An 18,156-nucleotide genomic window follows, 5' to 3' on the forward strand; every position below is an offset into this window, starting at 1 on the left:
TAAACACTCATAAGGCATAGAGATATACGTCACATTTGTGTAGAGAGTACTTGACACATACCAAGTTTCCCTTGAGCAAGTCTCCTGAAACTTGGTATACTCTCTCAAACTAGGCCACAATATAAATTTGTAATCTGACTTTAGTGTCAGATCACAAAATATTAGCTTTAAGTAGCTCCAAAGAAACTATGTAACATAAACAGTAGCCTAAGAATTTACAATGCTTCATAAATGTCTCCCCAGCAGTTCTGTATTCTAGGATGAACAACCACCACATTTTTATTTGCAACAAGAAAAAAGCAGAGTTTTCTAGTAACTGGTTTTATTGCTTCCTTTCATTTTCAACAAAACAAATCCTTATAGCTGCAGTGCTGTACAAGTAATAATCATCTCATTCATGTACTGTTAACAGAACTGATGATTTTTAAGTTCCTTTCCAACCTAAACTATTTTATGATTCTATGAACTGCCCCTCCATATGTCAACTTTGGGCACCAAGTCACAATTTCATACATATTCAAGTTACCACACCAACTGACCATATTTAACCCCATGTTCTATGTTCTAGGAATGAACTCACATTACCTATTTTCCATCACTGACTTACTAGTAGAGATGATACATGGTATCTGTGGTGGTCAAAAAGCTCATGTTAAATCTGCTAACTGATCAAACACACCAGTGGTTGTCTTACAAGTGTAGCAATGAAACATAAATCTACATTAACCTTCTGAAACATTCTATTTGTACAAAATCAAATGATAAATACAAAATCTCTCTAAACTATTAATAACTTCAGTCCATACCTATAGTGTGCTGCAGAAAAATCTGACATTAATCTTATTGTCTTTTGGTACTCTGATTCTTTATGAAAAATGGACAAGAACCTTGCACAGTATTTACAACATTTTCTCCTTGTACTGATTTGCTTATTATGTTCCTAATAAATGATTACATTTTTGCAGGTTATCAGCTTGCAAGGACATGTCTACATTGCCCACTACAAGATAGTACAGGCATGCTGAAAATAACCATTAAAAGGTAGGACTACGTAGTTTTAACATTGGCTCATATATATTATGATATAATGAGCGCTGTGTGTGTAATTATTCACGTAATCCAATACTTGATGCCCTGTGATATAACAAAAAATGCCTGATACTTTACATTATCCACTATTGTTCAGTTTCCTAGAATTGTTCCTCTTTTTTATTTTTTTCCCCTTGAAAAAATAAAAAAGCAGTAAGAAGAAACTAGTGAGAAACATTGCAATTGGCAAGTTTAAAAGTAAAATTGTGAAGGCTGTAGAAAAGCCTCTGATGTACTGTATAATTGCTGCTTTGTGTAACATATACTAGCATGACTATAGTCCAGAAAAAACTCCCAAGTCCAGAAGGTGCTTTCAACACAAGTCTGGTGGTAGTGAGTGAGGGAAATCACGTGTTAGTTGATACAGAGAAAACTGATAGGAAAGAGAACTAAATGAAAAGTAAAACAGTTGCTGCTTCTTGCTCTTCTCAGAACTCAATCACTTCCTCTCATAGGGCTCAGACAGAAGTTCCACACACAGGGATCAATTGCACAATTCTTCAACTCTTGGGTGGGCAATGAATCAAATGCCACGTGTCATATACTTAGTGTAATATGACTGAAAATTCAGTGCAGAGGATACAAAAGTTGCTGCAATTGGCTACACAGAGTTCAAGAAAACAGAGAACCAAGAGCTGGATGTTGCAACATGCCTTCTCAAATCTCAGTGCATTGCTCCATACGTACTCTAAGCATTGGTGACTGCCTTTTTTTTTTTTTTTTTTGATGGCATGGGAGCTTCAAAATAATTTATTTCTCTTCCTCCACCTCCCTTCTTCATATAGTGAAACAGGGCCCAGCTCAGAATAATGTGTAGAGGACTTTTTATTTTTCAGCTAACAGCTCTGAGACAGAATCTGCTGTAGACGTTGTGTGTCTATGTATTAATGTTAGTAACTGTGTACACTAGCTAGTGGAGATGGTAGGATTTCCTTAAACTGAAGAGAAAGCAAGCTTTCTTCAAGCCTACGCATAGCCTCCTACCTCCCAGTTATGGTCTAGTGGTGTCAGCTATCAATCGTCATAAAGTCATCTCCAGTTTAATGAATTTTCCTCAACTTTAATTATAATATCAGCTGTATAAAAAACATTACCGAGTTGAATGACATGTGAGTTGAGACATGTCTGCCTCCAGGCACCAAATCCCGTTTCAAACTCCTGTATCCTTTCCCCTCCACTCCGATGTTTATAAATGAAAATAATCCTTTTCTCCCCAGTTTGAATCATACGGGGAGACACCAATTTCAAGTTTATGTGAGCTTATGTTGTCCCATGACTTCAGGAGAGTTGCAGTAAGATAACTGTAGCCACATGAATCAGGAAAATACCTCCAGTTAGCTATAATAAGATAGAACAGAGGAACAGTATTACGAGTGAACAAGGGACACAAATAAGTCTGTTGTATCTTCCCAGAATTTACATTCAACTCTGCAAGACAAACCAAAATTATAAGAGTTGAATGAGAAGGAAGAAAAGCTTTAGCATAGCAGCAATTATAAAACACAGGGGAATCACATCAGCTACTTGTTCAATAACCAAATCTCAGCATAGTACCCAGTCAAGAAAAATATAGGATAGAAAACAATAAAATTTCTCACTGAAATCTGTTCTAGTGATATGGAATGTTTTAAGAATTTCACTGCATCTTCGGTGCTCATATTTTCTCATTGTACTAAATGAAGACAATAAAAAAAAAACTTCTTACAATTCAGCATTCTCCATAGAAGTTTCTGAAAAGTTGCTTTCTGCCTACCCATTAGATTATGCCACTCTTACACAAATAAAGACAAAGATGTTATTTACAGTAAGTGACAAGAAGCACTGTCATGAGCTATTCTCTATGTCCATTCAGGCACCTGTGAAAGCCCTTAACTTCTCGTGTAGAGCTTACGGACCCCTAATTGGTGCTGTCCCACACTTTTGGCCCACTTATGCTGACACATCTTCCTAGCACAGACTTACGTTGCACTTACATCCTGGCCTACAGGATCTCTTTGGCCACTACAGCCATCTCACCTGTTCTAGCAATATGAGCCACACACAGAGAACTACTCTTCTGCCAGGAGGCATCCATCTCCACTGAGGCTTTGTCAGCAGTGCTCCATCAGTTTAGAAAAAGGGATTTTCCCTAAAAGGACTCCCAACTGATATGATGGTGCCATTCCAACCTTATAACTTTATAAAGTAGAGCAAGACAAAATTCTGAGATGAAGACCCTCTTCATCCATAATAATCTTCATTTTAATTCCCTTTCTTTGCCATTTGTTTTTTAAGGCTGGAGAGTTCACATTTTCAAGCCTTTATCCAGAACCAGGAACTTTACTCATAACAAAGAAAACTGAGATTAATGTATTATTTACTTATCTTCAGAACCTGGACTTTATAAATATACCAAATTATTGCAAGACTCACAATAAAATGAACAGTATGGGCAAGCAAATCCACGTTCTCAAAGCCACAGGTAGTAGATGTTGCCTAGAACTACAGAAAGTTGCTATGGGCAAGGCATATCTACTTATTTACCTATGTCAGCAGAATAGCTGATGTATGTCAAATTTACAGACTGACAAATCTTCCTGATCTTGCATTATTCCAAAAGTAGCAACTCCGAAATGAGCTAGGTACAGTGCTTTTCTCTCTTCAGTATGGAGAACAGAACTAAGCCTAAAATAAGGAATGTTACCTCACATTCTTTTTTTTTTTTTTTTTTTGCAATAAGGGAATTTCTCTTTCAAGCTTTGTCAAGTTTATAGCTATTTTGGATCCTTCCTATGCCTACTGCAATAGCAGAAAAAGGTATGGTGGTAGCCTAACTACATGACTCAGATTTTTGTAATTGCTTTTTCCTTTCTCTTCCAACACTCACTGCAGCAATGCTTAATGCATTTAGTGGAGGAGAGAGGGTCTAGAAAAAGAAACTTGGTGGGCTTCTAAGGTTCTATTTTAAACAGCCCCCATAAAAAGGTACAACAAAATCTCAAACAACTTGAAACACATCAAAAGCTGTATTTTAAGATCTCACTGTTGTTCACAGTCACAGAATATTCTGAGTTGGAAGTGGCCCACTAGGATCCTCTAGGCCAACTCTTAAGTGAATGGCCTGTACAGGGATCAAACCTGCAACCCTGGCATTACTAGCACCAAGCTCTAACCAACGTCATGTTTATAGCTTCACAGAACATCTGAAGCCAAGTTATCAGGCCAAGTTATGATGCATTCTAGAAGTAATTTACAATATAAATAGCAAACGTGTCTTTAAGATATGTTAGCACATTGACAAACTTCCAAGAGAACTCTTCCATCACATTCAGCTAACTTACCTGAGTGAACATAACTAAGAAAGCATAATTCTTTGGCTCATCAAGAGAGAGCCTCTGTCAGCAACAAGACAACTGTTGACCTTTAACAATTTATTCATATTTCTGCCTGGGGGTAAATTGTGGGTATGTATTTATATACACACAGGTACACACTTATAATCCACGTACCATTTAACCAAATTACACAAAAGATATTCCCCAAGGGAAATAAGATAAAAACACAACATTTATTGTTTGCAAATGTGGCCACAGAAACCTCAAGCATGCACATCATGCAGCCTTAACTCTTGTGCCCTGAGGAATTCTACTAAGTACTGCTTCGTAATTTATAGGTATAGAAGTGGAGGGGAGATCTCATGTCTGACATTTGGTAATGCTATATCTGAACCTAAACTCAAGTAAAGAAAGGGAATGCCCTTGTTCAAAGGAAGGCTATTCTGTTTTCCCTGATTTAGATCCCAGGGCCAAGTTTAATCAACAGTGCAAGTACCCTACTACTATTCTGCTCAGGTACTTCCAACATGCAGTACCTGAGCAGAGATTACTGAATAGAGACTCAGCCAATTCAACCTCATCTGTACACTCTGATGAAATAGATAAAATGCCAAAATTGCTAAGTAAGCAGCATTTCAGTTTGAGTTTTCAATAATCACTCAAACCAAACAACTGTTCAGCAAGAGCTGTGTTAAGGTCAGAGCTTACTTTGCATAGATCACAAAACAGTACTGATAACATCATTTCCTTACAACTAATCCCTAGTGCACTAGAAGGGGAAGTACGTGTGGATAACAGTTTATCACAATACCAGTGACTTTACGTATAATTAAATCCATGTATTCATTCTTATATCCAAAGCATCTTGCCATTTTTTAGTGAGTTATCACTGAAAGTGATATACAGGGAGGCTGACTGCCTTTAAAGTATATATAACAATTTCTCCTAGCATATTAACTCATGCCCAGGTTTTATAAGACCCATCCTGTCAGCCACTCCCTTCTCCATACTAAAAGTGAGAGGAACTTCTCTACAAATTCATTTTACCATTAAAATACTTCCAAAAACTTTGGAGATAGGAATTTTTGTCCCTTTTCAGAACAACCTTGACAGAGAAATCAGGGAATCATGTAAATAACTATTTTGGAACAACTGAATAATTGATGAATTTTGAAAAGTGAAAGGTTTGAAATTAAGGTTTACCCAAGAGCAACTCTTTCGTTTCTAGTAGAATTCCCTGTTACATATTTTGTCCTTTCCACCATGAATACAATTGGGATCAGTTCTTATTTCTTCTGTATTTACTATGTTCCCTTACTTTACTGCACCATTTTATTATCTTCAGCTTTGAACACCATATATGTAGTTGCTATTAAAGCTGATATATACAGTGCCTACTTTTCTTTACTTTTGCTGGTGTTCACCTTTTTGTGCATTATGAATGTGCCCATTCTTTAGTTTAATAGTACAGTACATCCTAACTGGGATCCACTGCTAGCTTCCTGTTGACTTGCAAGGCCCATAGCCCTCAGAACCTGGAGTGCAGTCCTAGTTAGAACAGCTGGGACCGATTCATCACTGGATGGGTGTAGCCCAAAACTGTGTATTCTATAGCCTTCCATGCCATTTTCCCAGAAACTGTTGTCAGTAGAGGCCTGCGAGGTGGGGGGGGAAATGTTCCTGAGCACCCTCGTACCCTTTTATGGAATGAGCATCCTCATACCCTTTTATGGAATGAGCACCCTCATACCCTTTTATGGAATTCCCCGCTCTGAGGGAAGGACTAAACACCCTTTTATGGAATTCCCCACTCTGAGGGGAGGACTGAACATTCCTGCCTGAACTGGAGAGTATATAAACCTGGAGTTTCGGAACCTTTTTACCACTCATGGGATCCAGAGGAAGACTGCAGCTCACCGCTCTCAACCAGACTGAGACCACCACCCTCAACTGGACTGCAATCACCACTGTTGGCCGGACTGCAGCAGCTCTCCCACCAGCAGGTTTTTCCCCTCTCCCTTTGCTTTGGACTCAAGGGGGGGCCCAGGGAGCACCACTTTGTTTGTGCCCCCGGGTGCTGGGTTGTACTTTTGGGCTTTGTGGGTTAGGGCCGGTTGCTTGTCTGTGTGGTCATACTTATTGTATTATTTTATTAAATTGTTATTCTGACTTGTAATCTCTCTTTTGAGTTGGGTTGGTTTCCCCTGCTGGTTAACTTTTAAACCAGCACAAGTGCCTTTCTACCATCAGAGTATTTGCATATAAACTCTAAGTAGAATATAAAGCAGAATTACATTGGTTTCTATCCATTTTCTGCCCTTTACTTAGCTCAAGCCTTTCTATTTCCAAAAATGCCTGTACCTGCACAGTCATTTTAAATCACCTCCCTTTGCTAAGTTTGTCATTTTCTTCTCTTTATTCCACTTTTACCACTATGTCCAGATTATCAGATTTCATATTTAATTTAGATTTATTTAAATTCCTATTAAATGTCAATTACTTTAATTTTAGCAATAAGGCTAACTCCTGTTTAGTTTGAGTTTGGTTTTTTTTGTAGATAAATACCTTACAAAACCTTTTTGCTAGTGTTGAAAAAATCTAGCAAAAGTATCTAACTACCTGACAGATTAGAAACTAGAACACTAGTTCTAGAAATTAGAATTAGAAATTAGAACACTAACATCTTTCTTCAGTATAAGTCTTGACAATGGTTTAAATAATTTGCACACATTTTGATGACATCTTGGACTTGCAGTATTTTATGCCACCTCTCTTTGGACTCCAGCTTTCATAATGCTGCAGACAGACAGCTATAACACTGACATCAGGGTCTATGCGTCCCAGAGATAGCTTGCACCTTCTTCTGCAGATCAATAGACAGCTATTAAATGCATGTGACTTCTGAATCTAAGATACACCACTGCATGTCTTAAACCACTTCCTTCCATTCAACTCATGCTATAGCCTCAAATCCACCATGCTTCCTTTCATTTTCATCACCAGGGAGACATATGCAAAACAAGTTCCCAGTGTTTCACTGTGCTATAGGACAACAAAATCAGTGCAAATAAAGACTGACAGGAAGGAAAATAATTTAAAATTACACAGAAAGATAAAATATTGATCACTTTTCTTATTCTTTCTCACCAAGAAAACTTGGAGATATAAATAACAAGGAGCAGTCAAACTTATAGACAGATACATAATGTAGAGTTGTACAGAAATACAGTAGAGATGTGCAGAAACCAGCAGATGGATACTAACTTGTTTAGAGTCAAGCGATGGCCATGGTAGCCCAAGGAGAGGGATGGCAGGGGCCCTGAGATTAATGGCAGTGTGCAACAGCTCCTTCAGACTGCAGAATAAAGGCTTGGAAAATGTTACACAACATATAACAAAGTCAGCTTGTCAGATGACACAACTTATTTTATGGAGGGAACTTGCTTACTAGTTATAAATTAGTGGGAATATCAAGCTGAAAAGAGTAGTAAAGGCGGCATGTAATGCTGAGTATCTCTGTGCTTGCAATCCATTTAGAGTAACTTCCCCTGACTTTCAACAGTGCCACAATACAGCTTTAAATGACTCCAAGTTTGATTAAAGTCAGTGTCTTTGGCATGTGGCACTTAATCCAGGGAGACGACTCTCCAGTGCAGTCAGCTTTTACCACATGAAGAAAAGAATACTTGGTATAACCAAAAGCAGGGTATATTACAAGAGCGACGATTCTCGCAAACATTTCTGTTTCTGAAAATATTGATAAAAATTTTCTTTTCAGTCTGAGAGATTCCAGACTTTCTCTTTAGGTATTTCCATTTTCAGCAGAGAAATCATCAAGGTTAATAAATATTTACTTTTCAGGTTATAAATTTATTTAGGATAGCTACAGGTCACAGAGGAGCTATTTACAGGCCTAAGGGAAAAATTTTTGCATTTGTTCTTGGTGGTGAGTTTGGGTTTTCATTTTGCTTTCCTTTGGGTTCTTTGCAAAGGCATCTTTAATATTGCCTTCTCCTGATTTACATAAACATTATCTTAAATGTAGGTGGTTTGTATAGGATTGCGTTATGGTTTTATTCTTTTATTTTGGTTACAATAAATAAAATAATACAATCACCTTGAAAAATAAGAATAAAGAGGAATGTAAAAGTATATGCAGAGAAACAAGCAGCAGTGATGGTTAATTAAGAAGAGGGAAAAGGATGGAGTAATAGTGAAAGAAGATTAAGTCGCAATCTGCTTGTGGTAACTACTATGAAACCTTGTAAACATGTACGTGCTGAAACACAACTAAAACGAGAGGCTACTTCATTAGTCCTTAAATGAGGAGGAGATACCTTTTTGACATTTAAAAAAAAAAAAAAGGTAAAAATTACAAGCTTCCTCCTGAAACTTCAAAATATTTCCCAGAAATAAGGCCCAGTCTGGGGAGTGCCGATGGAGGGGGAGGATTGCAGTGCCCTCCCGTGGCAGCAAGCGCCCGCTCTCCGCAGGCTTGCGGCCAGGGACGAGGCTTCTTCCTGCGCTTCTCAAAACCCTTCCTCTTTACACCTCCCGTGCAATAGTAGACTAACCCTCCAAAAACCATCTGCTCTCTTCTAAACGCACACGTTGGACAGAGTTGCTAATTGTGAATAACTAATTAATATAATCAATTAATACTTTATGTAAAAATAAATTTAAATAACTAATTAATAATTTTCGGGTTTTATTCCCTCCGGGATCAGGTCAGTGCACCTGATAGATGCTCATACAAAAGCTGGCGCTGTTCTGAGCAACAGAAACCACAGCCACAGCTTCAGTCAGCATGACGGTGCTGGCTGTGCAGACAGGACACAGAACAAGGAGTACAAGAGCATGCCGCTGGAGTGTCCAGAGAAATGGTTACATAAAGCTTCAATATGGAGGATACAGCACACGCACACAAATATCCCTTTGTGCAGACCAAGCACACCAAGCACAGGCCTGGAATCATACAGGAAACATAGAAAAGGCTTTTGGCTAATCTGTGTCAGGAAATACTGTGCTAATTTCATTTGGGTGATTCAAGCCTTCAGAGATGTAGGGAGGAATATCAAACATTTAATCCCAAAACCATATATTCCAGTAAGTAGTTCTTTTCTATGTGAAATTTTGCTTGCCTACTAAATCCTTTAATTCCCCATGGATATATTCTATATCCTCCTTTTTGTGTGTTTTAGTCTTTCACATATACACAATAACCACAATGCTTTTTTTATCTTAGCACAGCTGAGGCAAACATCACCATATACTTCTGGCTTACCAAGTAAGAAGGTACATAGAGTCAATTAAACCTAAATCATGTGATGGTCCTAAGTGCCAAAGACTACTTGCAGCATTTTAGCAAAATTATTTATACTCATTTTCTACTCAACACTTTTTCAGAAAAGCAAAAAGAAAAGTTCCTAATATTTTACTTGGAAACACCTGCACTTACAGACAGACATTTAAACATGGCAAAAGTGCATGTGTGTGAAAAATTCTCCATTTCTCCCTCAAAAACAATTAGCAATGTCTTTTTCCACAATTATCCCAGACTAAATACAACTGAATTAAAGCAATACATTCCCCTTCTCAACTGGAAGACAAGCCCATAGCTTTCAGTGCTGTTAGATAAGTAATCAGAAGTCAAAGAAACATATTAAGCTCCTTTAACACTGAATAACAGTAACTCAGGTTTATATTCTCAGTTATGGGAACTGAAGTTTTAGGATATCATAATTACAAGTGTGAAGACTGGTACAGCTTATTAACTGTACTTATTAACAGAATTAAGTTTCTTGTATAATCACAATTTTTATTTTTTTTAATCTCCATTCTGAGGTGCTGTGCTCAGAGACCTTTCCAATACTTATATTTACACCCTCACAATTTGGCAAGATCTCTAAAAAGCTATTGGTGTTGATCCTTTAGTGATATACAAAGTACACACACAAACTAAACACTGTCATATTCTTTAGACATGGGTGAAAAAAAAAGTATAAGTGTCAAGCTAGATTATTTTGACCTAAACAGTTTTCCTTCCCCACCAAGGAAGTTTGCTGGCCTATGGTTCCATCCTGATCCTACAAGAATACCAAGATCTCTCTAAAAAAGCCACATCTTTTACAGTTTCAAAAACAAAAGTATCCAACTCTTATATAGTAAGTAGAAATAATTTTGCCAAATGTGAGCCAGGTAAAAGCTGGTCTTCAAGCTTAAACTGTCTAAGTTCCTTCTGTAGTCAGCAAACAGCAGTAGCCAATTATAACACGGGTTGACTGAATGATCTTCCGGAATACTTAAGTAGGAAGCCTAGATTCTTAGTGGCCTGGATGCATAACTTCTGGATAAATATTAATGTAAGCAACTACATACGTATTATAGAAATTTGCGCAGCTTGTGTATTCTCTTTTCTTTGTTTTTCATCTTCTGCTCCCTTTCCCCGTCTCTTCCTCACCCTATCTTTAATTTCCTCAGCTATTTTTGTTTCACTTCTGTCATGGTTTGAGATTCCCAAAATCCAATTCCCTAGTCCAAGCCCCCTCCCACATCTCAACCTAGTGTAAGATGTGTTTTCCAGACAATCACACGAGACTCAGAATGGGGGAAAGGGAATATATTACAATGACTGTACAAATAAATACCACAATACATTATATACAATATTAATTATCTCTACCATGACATAAGTATTTACAATGGATCAAATCTCTTCTCCCCTCCAAATCAAAGTCCAGGAGGGAAGTAGAGATTCTTTTAGGATTTATTTGCCTTCATCCACATGGCAGGAGCAGGTCTTTTTCATACTACATTTGCTCCATTTTCACCTTGTACTTTCTAGTACAATTAGATAGATGGACATTGAATGGGCTCTCAACCCATCAACCCCCACTGCTACATCTGTGTAGAACTTGAGGGAGAAATGGGAGCAAACAAAAAATGTAACTACTCTGCATGTAGTAACAGGCCGCAGCATATAAAAAAAGAGCGTCCTAGGTGCAAGTATGCATGGCAATTCCAAATGGCTCCATGTGGCCATTTTTTGGTTGTGGGGCTTCCCACTTTGGCCCTAGTGCTGGACCCATGCTGGTCATAATCACTGGCTGCTGCTACTACCACACCTCTCTGGTTTCACAAGGAAATCACAGCTTTCTCAACCCACGCGCCCTTCCCAGTAATGGAAAACTTTCACCACCAGCAATGCACGCTGCAAATAGATACCACAAACATTCAGAGATATCCAGATCAGTAACAGTGGTAACAATCAGAAGGCTAAAGACCAACTATAGAGAGGCCTTTCCTAATGAAAGGTGTGGGGTTGATGTTCTGGCTTTGGCACCCCAAGTAGAGATGTGCTGCTCCAGGAAGGAGTCAGGATTTCCTGCCCTTGTCCTCTAGATAGTTTTGACAGAGGCTAAAAAAAAGAATTCTCATCTCCTTGAAAATTATTTTTGCACCTTTATAAACACCCGTCCTTTCAGATGGTTACAAAACTAGGAGAATATATGCAATATGCACTGAGGAAGAAAAATCCAGAGGGGAAAAGCCAGAGCACTTCTTTGCTAACACCGATTATTCAGCTCCCAATGACAGTTTCAAGAACATACAATAAATACAGTAAACATAAGACAAAAGATTTTGTCTTCAGTCTGCCTGAAAGCAAGACATTATGTTGCCTTTTGCAATTTTTGCAATTGACAGCACGATACAACCCCAAAAGCCTGAACTCTTCTCTTGGTTAGCACTGCAGCTAAACCCAGTTAGCCTCATGTTTTTTGCACAGAATGAAAAAAAGTCCCTTTGAACTTACTTCTGGGTGCACTCCGACCATTATGTTTGCAACTTATGATTTCTGCTATGTCCTGAGAGCTGTATGCATCAGAAACTGTAATCATCAGCTCTTTCCTCCTCTTGCACATTAATCTGATATCTCAGATGTCATCCATGTGGCTTTGAAGAAGCCTCTCTCTATAGCAAAGTTTCTGGTTTTCCCACACTCTGCATGGTATTCAACTGTGAGAACTAGGTTCACACGTATTCCACAGCTCATGATGTTGTGTCCCAGTTACACATTTTTGTGTGTAATTCAAAAGAAAAACAAAACAGGTTATAATCCCATACATAGTTCTGTACATTTTCCTAATGTCATTTGCTTCACTAGTGTAGGTTTTTGCAGGATATCAGTCAATGAAAGTCAGAATAAGTGTACCTCAAAATAAAGTCCAATAGCCCATGAGATGATATTATAATCAATCCACAGCTAAATGTCCAGCTTGCAAGTTGTTGGTTTTTTTTTTTAAATCTGCAAGTACTTTCAGAAGAATGCCTTCAATGTATTCTGATTTTCACAGCATTTAAAGCCATAACGATGAAAGTAATTAGAAGTGTAGGTCTTCCAAGTGACACTAGTAATATTTTTCAGCTTTCTATTTTCAGGATTTCTTGGTAAGGTTTCCCCTCTAGTCCTGTCTCCCAGTTTCTGTATAATGGCCAAACTTCCAACAACATTTGAGAGGAGGAATGCATTGTAGCAAGTTTTTTCGGACTCATTACAAGAAGAGCAAAACGTGATTCTCCACCCACCGATAGCCAAAACTAGATCTTCAAAGAATTCTCAAGAATCCAGAAGCCAGCAGTCCATTTATCTGTGCCAAATCCCTGTGAATTGATGCTTGGATCTGAGCTTCATACTGCAAACCCCAACTCAAATCCTTCTTCTCAGTAAACATCGACTGACAATGCATTTTTCATATTTGCCCTGTCAGTGTTTGACAGGTATAAGCCAGATTTTAGTTTGCAGTTTTAGTTTGAGATACATAAGTGTTGAAGACAATAATTCAATTAATTATATCTTTAGCTTTAAAAGGTACAGTGATAATTGATCAAAACACTGAAGATAGCACTGAAATGCAACTGCAGTATTAACAAGTATTCTTGTTATTTATTTATTTATTTATTCATTGTTTTTAATTTTTGTAACAAAGCATAATACATAAAATTCTAAATGGAAATTTCTACAGTATGGGGAAGCAACAGAGAGAATATGAATATTTATAAGAAAATCATAAAATCCACAGTATGGATAATAGCTACTTCTTTGAAGTGCACAAACCTGTAGCAATGTTCACCATTCTCAGCATGTTTCAGCAAAAAGTTAATATTATATTTTTAAACCTTGTGAGCCAGGCCTTTGCAGCTAACTGTCAGACTTAGAATTAAAAGAGTTTAAAACTCTTTTTAAACTCTTGATAGGTTCCACATAATTAATTTTTCCATTGAATGTCCTCCAACATTGCTGAAAGCCATTCACGTTTCCTAAGTTTTCCAATGATATTCCAATACTGTTACACTGACAACTTCAATAGAGCTGCAAAACCCAAGAAGCAAACATTGCTGGAATGCCAGCCAGAGCTGCCTACAGCTCAGCTTCCACACTTCTAGAAAATCTGTGCCTCTGAAGATGGGGGTTACGCACAATGAAACCAAGCACTTGGTTCTGGTCAATTAGTTCTACATTTCAGTGAACATTCAGCAACAATGTCCTTTCAAGATGGATTGCAAGGGAGAAGTAAAATGAATAAGGAAAACATCTTTTTGCTTTCGGTATTCTTCCATTTCGCATTTTATGGACGTTCAGTGATCCCAGTCTAAAATAATGCTTCTTTATCTGTGTGATACATTAAAACCATATTACTTTTTCTGTGGGGAAAACAGCACAGTGTCATGGTTTGGTGACACAGAGGCTACTCCATCACTCTTTTGGATGGTTCTGTCAGTGTTCCTTTTCTCTAGGCTCCCATATCTTAAGAATCTTCTTGCTACATGCATAAATGCATTCATAAATAGGAATTCTTTACAAATGAGGGCTAAGGAAACAAAAGCCATCCCCATACTGGTCTGACATGGTTCCACAATGAAGAACACTACAGCTTTTGCCTTCAGATCACTGATTTTAAAATATCACAACCTAGAAACCCTAAAATCCTGCAAGGTTTGTTCAGTTTGAACCAACAGATTCTCTTCTTTTTCCAGGTAGGGACACTCTTCACGCAACTAAAGCTACCCAGAATTCAACAGGAAATAAGTTAGGATTGACTCAGGCAAAAGTTACAGGTCAGATGTCTCATAAGCAGGTAACAGAAAACACTCTTTTGTGTCAAAGTAACTGCAAACCTCAGCTTTCTCCTACTTTTATAAGTTACAACTATCAGACCTTAGGGCAGCAGATCAGCCACGAGACTGACTGCATGACTTCAGCCCTTCTCAAGTACTGCCACTGGCATCATGGCACTGGAAGTGCTGAGCGAAGTGACTATACTTAAAATCATTTTCACATGAACATAGCTCTTCTTACAGTGCCCATCAAAATCATTCATGCACAAAGTAGCACTTTCCCCTGCTCAAGCACAAAAGCAAGAAAAAACTGCTCCAAATACCTTAAAGACAGGCTAAAAATACAACCCTGTGTTTAAGTGCCTACCAAAATTACAGCCATACAAAATCCAGATCAAAATCCCCAGGTTGAACAAACTCAACTTCTGTACGATCTTTTTTTCTCTCTCACACACACATGCCTGCACACACACCACCCGTGTCTAGGTCCTGGTGCCACTATGCATATGCTTAAATGGCCACTGCATTCAAGACCACAACATGTCTGTTGTTGAAAACCCGTAATAAATAGATGCATGCACTGGAAACCCGTGAACTGATATGGTAATAAATCTACAGAGAGCCTTCTTTTGTATGGGGAGACTTCAAGGACAAAGACACATATGGTTTTAATTTTCCTCTAAATGATAGCCATAATAAATACCTGATTTGGCAGGAAGCAGGCATTACATGCCCGTTGGGCTTACATGGACATGACATTTGCTTTAAAAACATAATGAAAAGCTTTTGCTCTTTCAAGGCCAAAACTTGCCTTAGTTTTTGAGAGTCTGGCTCTGATTGCTTGGATAACTGACAAAAAAAGCATTAGGAGTAGGCTCTTCATTAGTGTTTGTAGCTGGATGACAGAGAACTGAGAGCAACAGAAACAAGATGCTGAACAGCACATTCACTCTTTGTCTCCTTTACAACTGCTTTTTATAAATAAGTGGCTTATGACATCAAGCTCTGATTCACCACTGGCAGCTTTAAATTAACAGAAAGGAAAGAATATGTAATGTTTCCACATATTGCCACAATTCACTCCATGTGTTTGTCCCTGAATGTCACATACAACTATCTGCCTGTTGTCCTGGTGGAATAGCCAAACTGTATGACAAGTATTCATAACAGTGAAGATCCATAAGCAACAGTCCATTTTCCATCAGTTGTGTTCCACATTCCTGCCAGACGTGGAATGGAGGGCTTAATGCCTCCACAGTATTAGATGCATTTGGGGTAGGTCAGAGTTGGAAGGTCTTCTCAGGGCAAAAGGTACCAAAGAGCCAAGGCCAGCTAGCTGTGAAACTGGAAGTAACAGCTTAGTACAGCTCTATTACCCGTCCCACAGTAAAACATCATCAACCTGGTCCCTCCATCCTGAAATCCATACAGGAACAAAAAATTTAAAACTGATGAAATGCAATGGGTTTAAGAGAAGAAACTCTTGATTTATAATAACATATAATAAGAGAAGAATGCAGACCATCTATTTCACATAACTTTGTATGAGTGTGGTGAAGCTCTGCTTAGCCCCAGCAGCCCCTGCTACATCCCTATAGACTGGTGGTAAGGAAACTACCAGATTTCAGTATCTTCTTGTTTGGTGTTACTTTCCCCCCTCTCCTTTTAAGTGTCACATAAAGAGAACTTGTTCTCATGGACTTGTCATTCAGTTTGTTCTCTTGCACCTAGGTTCAATGTTCAGGTTCACTTGACCCTTCAAGATATCTTAACAGGAGAAAATTTGGAAGTAAAAATTTAGCTTAAAAGGAGTTACTCCTAAACAATATTAATAACATTAATTACCTGGAAAGCCACCTGAGCAGCAGACTCTCAATTAGCATCCCCAGGCAGCCACAAAGAAAAGCAAGAAGCAAAGTACAGTGAGGCAAAACTGTCATGGTGAACAGGTAAACACACTTAGATATTTCCTTGCCTTCTATATCCTTAGATATTTTTTTTTTTTTTAATAATAAAATGGCTGTTTGAAGCTGCTTGGTTGAAGTTTTAGACACAAGAGTGATGGAGATATTTTCACAGATAGAGTGCATATGAGACAATCAAAGGGAGCTTGAAACCAGTAAAGATTATTTAGTGCATATATCCACTGTTTACCACTTGTATGGTATATTATTCATGAATTTCTGGGAAACTAAGCCTAAAAGGTTACAACAGAGATGGGATGTTTTCAGAAACAATTTGAAATGAAAGAGGTTGCTTACTTGAGCACACAAGAGGAGAGAAAGACTGATATAGCTGAACCTGAGTAAGCAAAAGCATTTAAACATATGCTTAAAATTAATTTAAATCCACTGTTGAATCAAGCTTTCAGAGGTAACCCAGAAGGTAGTGCATGAAAACTCAAAGGTCCAGAATTTTGCTTAGCAAACCAGAAATAGAGATGCTTGAATGAGCCTGTGGAATGAGTTGCATGGTGCTGAGACTCTCAGCTAATGCTCTACAGATTTCTGGTGGTTCCTATTTGCAGTTGTGTGAGAAGCTGCTGTTTTGTCAGTTTCTCTGGTTTTGCACACATTCATAAAATCACTGAGATCAAATGGGTTTAAAACCAGAATTATTCAAAGTTGATCAAACTTTCATACCCGTGAAAAGTTGGTATATGTACTTTAGGATTGTCAACCCTTCCTCATTTTTGAACAACAATAAAGAGAAAAGAAAGAAAAAGACCAAAAAAAGAGATTGAGGCTTATATTAAAAGGTAAACAGGAACATTTGCAAGAGTAGGTAGACGAACGCATGGTCTGGCATGTGCCAGCTGCGGCCAGTGTCACGAGAAAGCAGCACGCTTCTGACCCAGCTCCGCACGCAGCGGGAACAGCGAGCTGCCGCGAACGCGCACCGGAGCGGAGCTTTGGGCTCCGCCGGGCTGAAACCGGGCGCCGGAAGCCCCCGGCAGGCCGTAGGAAGGTGGCCAAGACGCCGGTCCGCAAACCCGCGCTTTGGCTTTCCTCGCCGCTGAGGGGAGAGGCGGGCGCTGCCACGCGCACCCTGTGCCGCCCCGAGCGGAGCAGAGCAGCCGCTGGCGCCTGGCAAGGGGTGACGGCGGCTCCGACAGTTCCAAAACCCGCCCCGCCACCCACTCCTCGCCCGCGCACCTGAATCATTGTCTCGGCCTCTTCTTGCGCCACGCGGCGACGGGGCAAGGGACGCAGCTTCTTCCCGCGGTACGCCAGGCTGGCCCGGCCGCCCATGGGGCGCGCCCGGCCGTTCCCCGCCTCCAGCGCGGTCCCACGGCTCTGCCCTCTCTCCGCTCCTCACCCGTCGCCGGCAGGCATGAGCCCTCCGCTCCTGCGCCGCCGGTGCTGGGCCTCGCCGGCCGCTGTGAGCTCCCCTGGCTGTCACCCGCCCGGCCGCTCTCCGAGCCCTTTCCCTCTCCGCATCGCCTTTTGCTATCGGGCTCCCAAACTGACCACAACGTGCCACCTCCGTGGGGGGCGATGACAAATCAGAAAGCCGGTGCTGAAAGCTGTCTCCAGCTGGAGATATTTAGCGTTCCCTACCCCTTGTGGGAGGGCTTTTGGATCACTGAGTGGTATGGATACAATAATAACGAAACTAATAACTTGCAAAACAGTCC

General features: G+C 39.4%; 1 protein-coding gene across 7 annotated transcripts in view; it reads right to left on the minus strand.

Moving 5' to 3' along the window:
- The window catches only part of TNS3 (tensin 3), a 229,485-nt gene extending 211,700 nt beyond the window's left edge, over positions 1–17,785 (minus strand). For 6 of the 7 annotated variants that reach the window (XR_004357506.1, XM_032690225.1, XM_032690219.1 and 3 more), the window contains exon 1: positions 17,675–17,785. Coding sequence is in view for 5 of the 7 variants with exons in the window: in XM_032690225.1 (XP_032546116.1) it covers positions 17,675–17,770 (96 nt within the window). In the remaining 2 variants the exon portion in view is untranslated. Of the gene's footprint in view, positions 1–7,667; positions 7,687–17,674 lie in introns of those variants that run through there. The other variant, XM_032690365.1, reaches the window with a different exon arrangement.
- Between the last annotated feature and the right edge of the window lie 371 nt (positions 17,786–18,156).

The sequence above is a fragment of the Chiroxiphia lanceolata genome, chromosome 1 (genome assembly GCF_009829145.1).
Source record: "Chiroxiphia lanceolata isolate bChiLan1 chromosome 1, bChiLan1.pri, whole genome shotgun sequence".
Taxonomy (NCBI): Eukaryota; Metazoa; Chordata; class Aves; order Passeriformes; family Pipridae; genus Chiroxiphia; species Chiroxiphia lanceolata.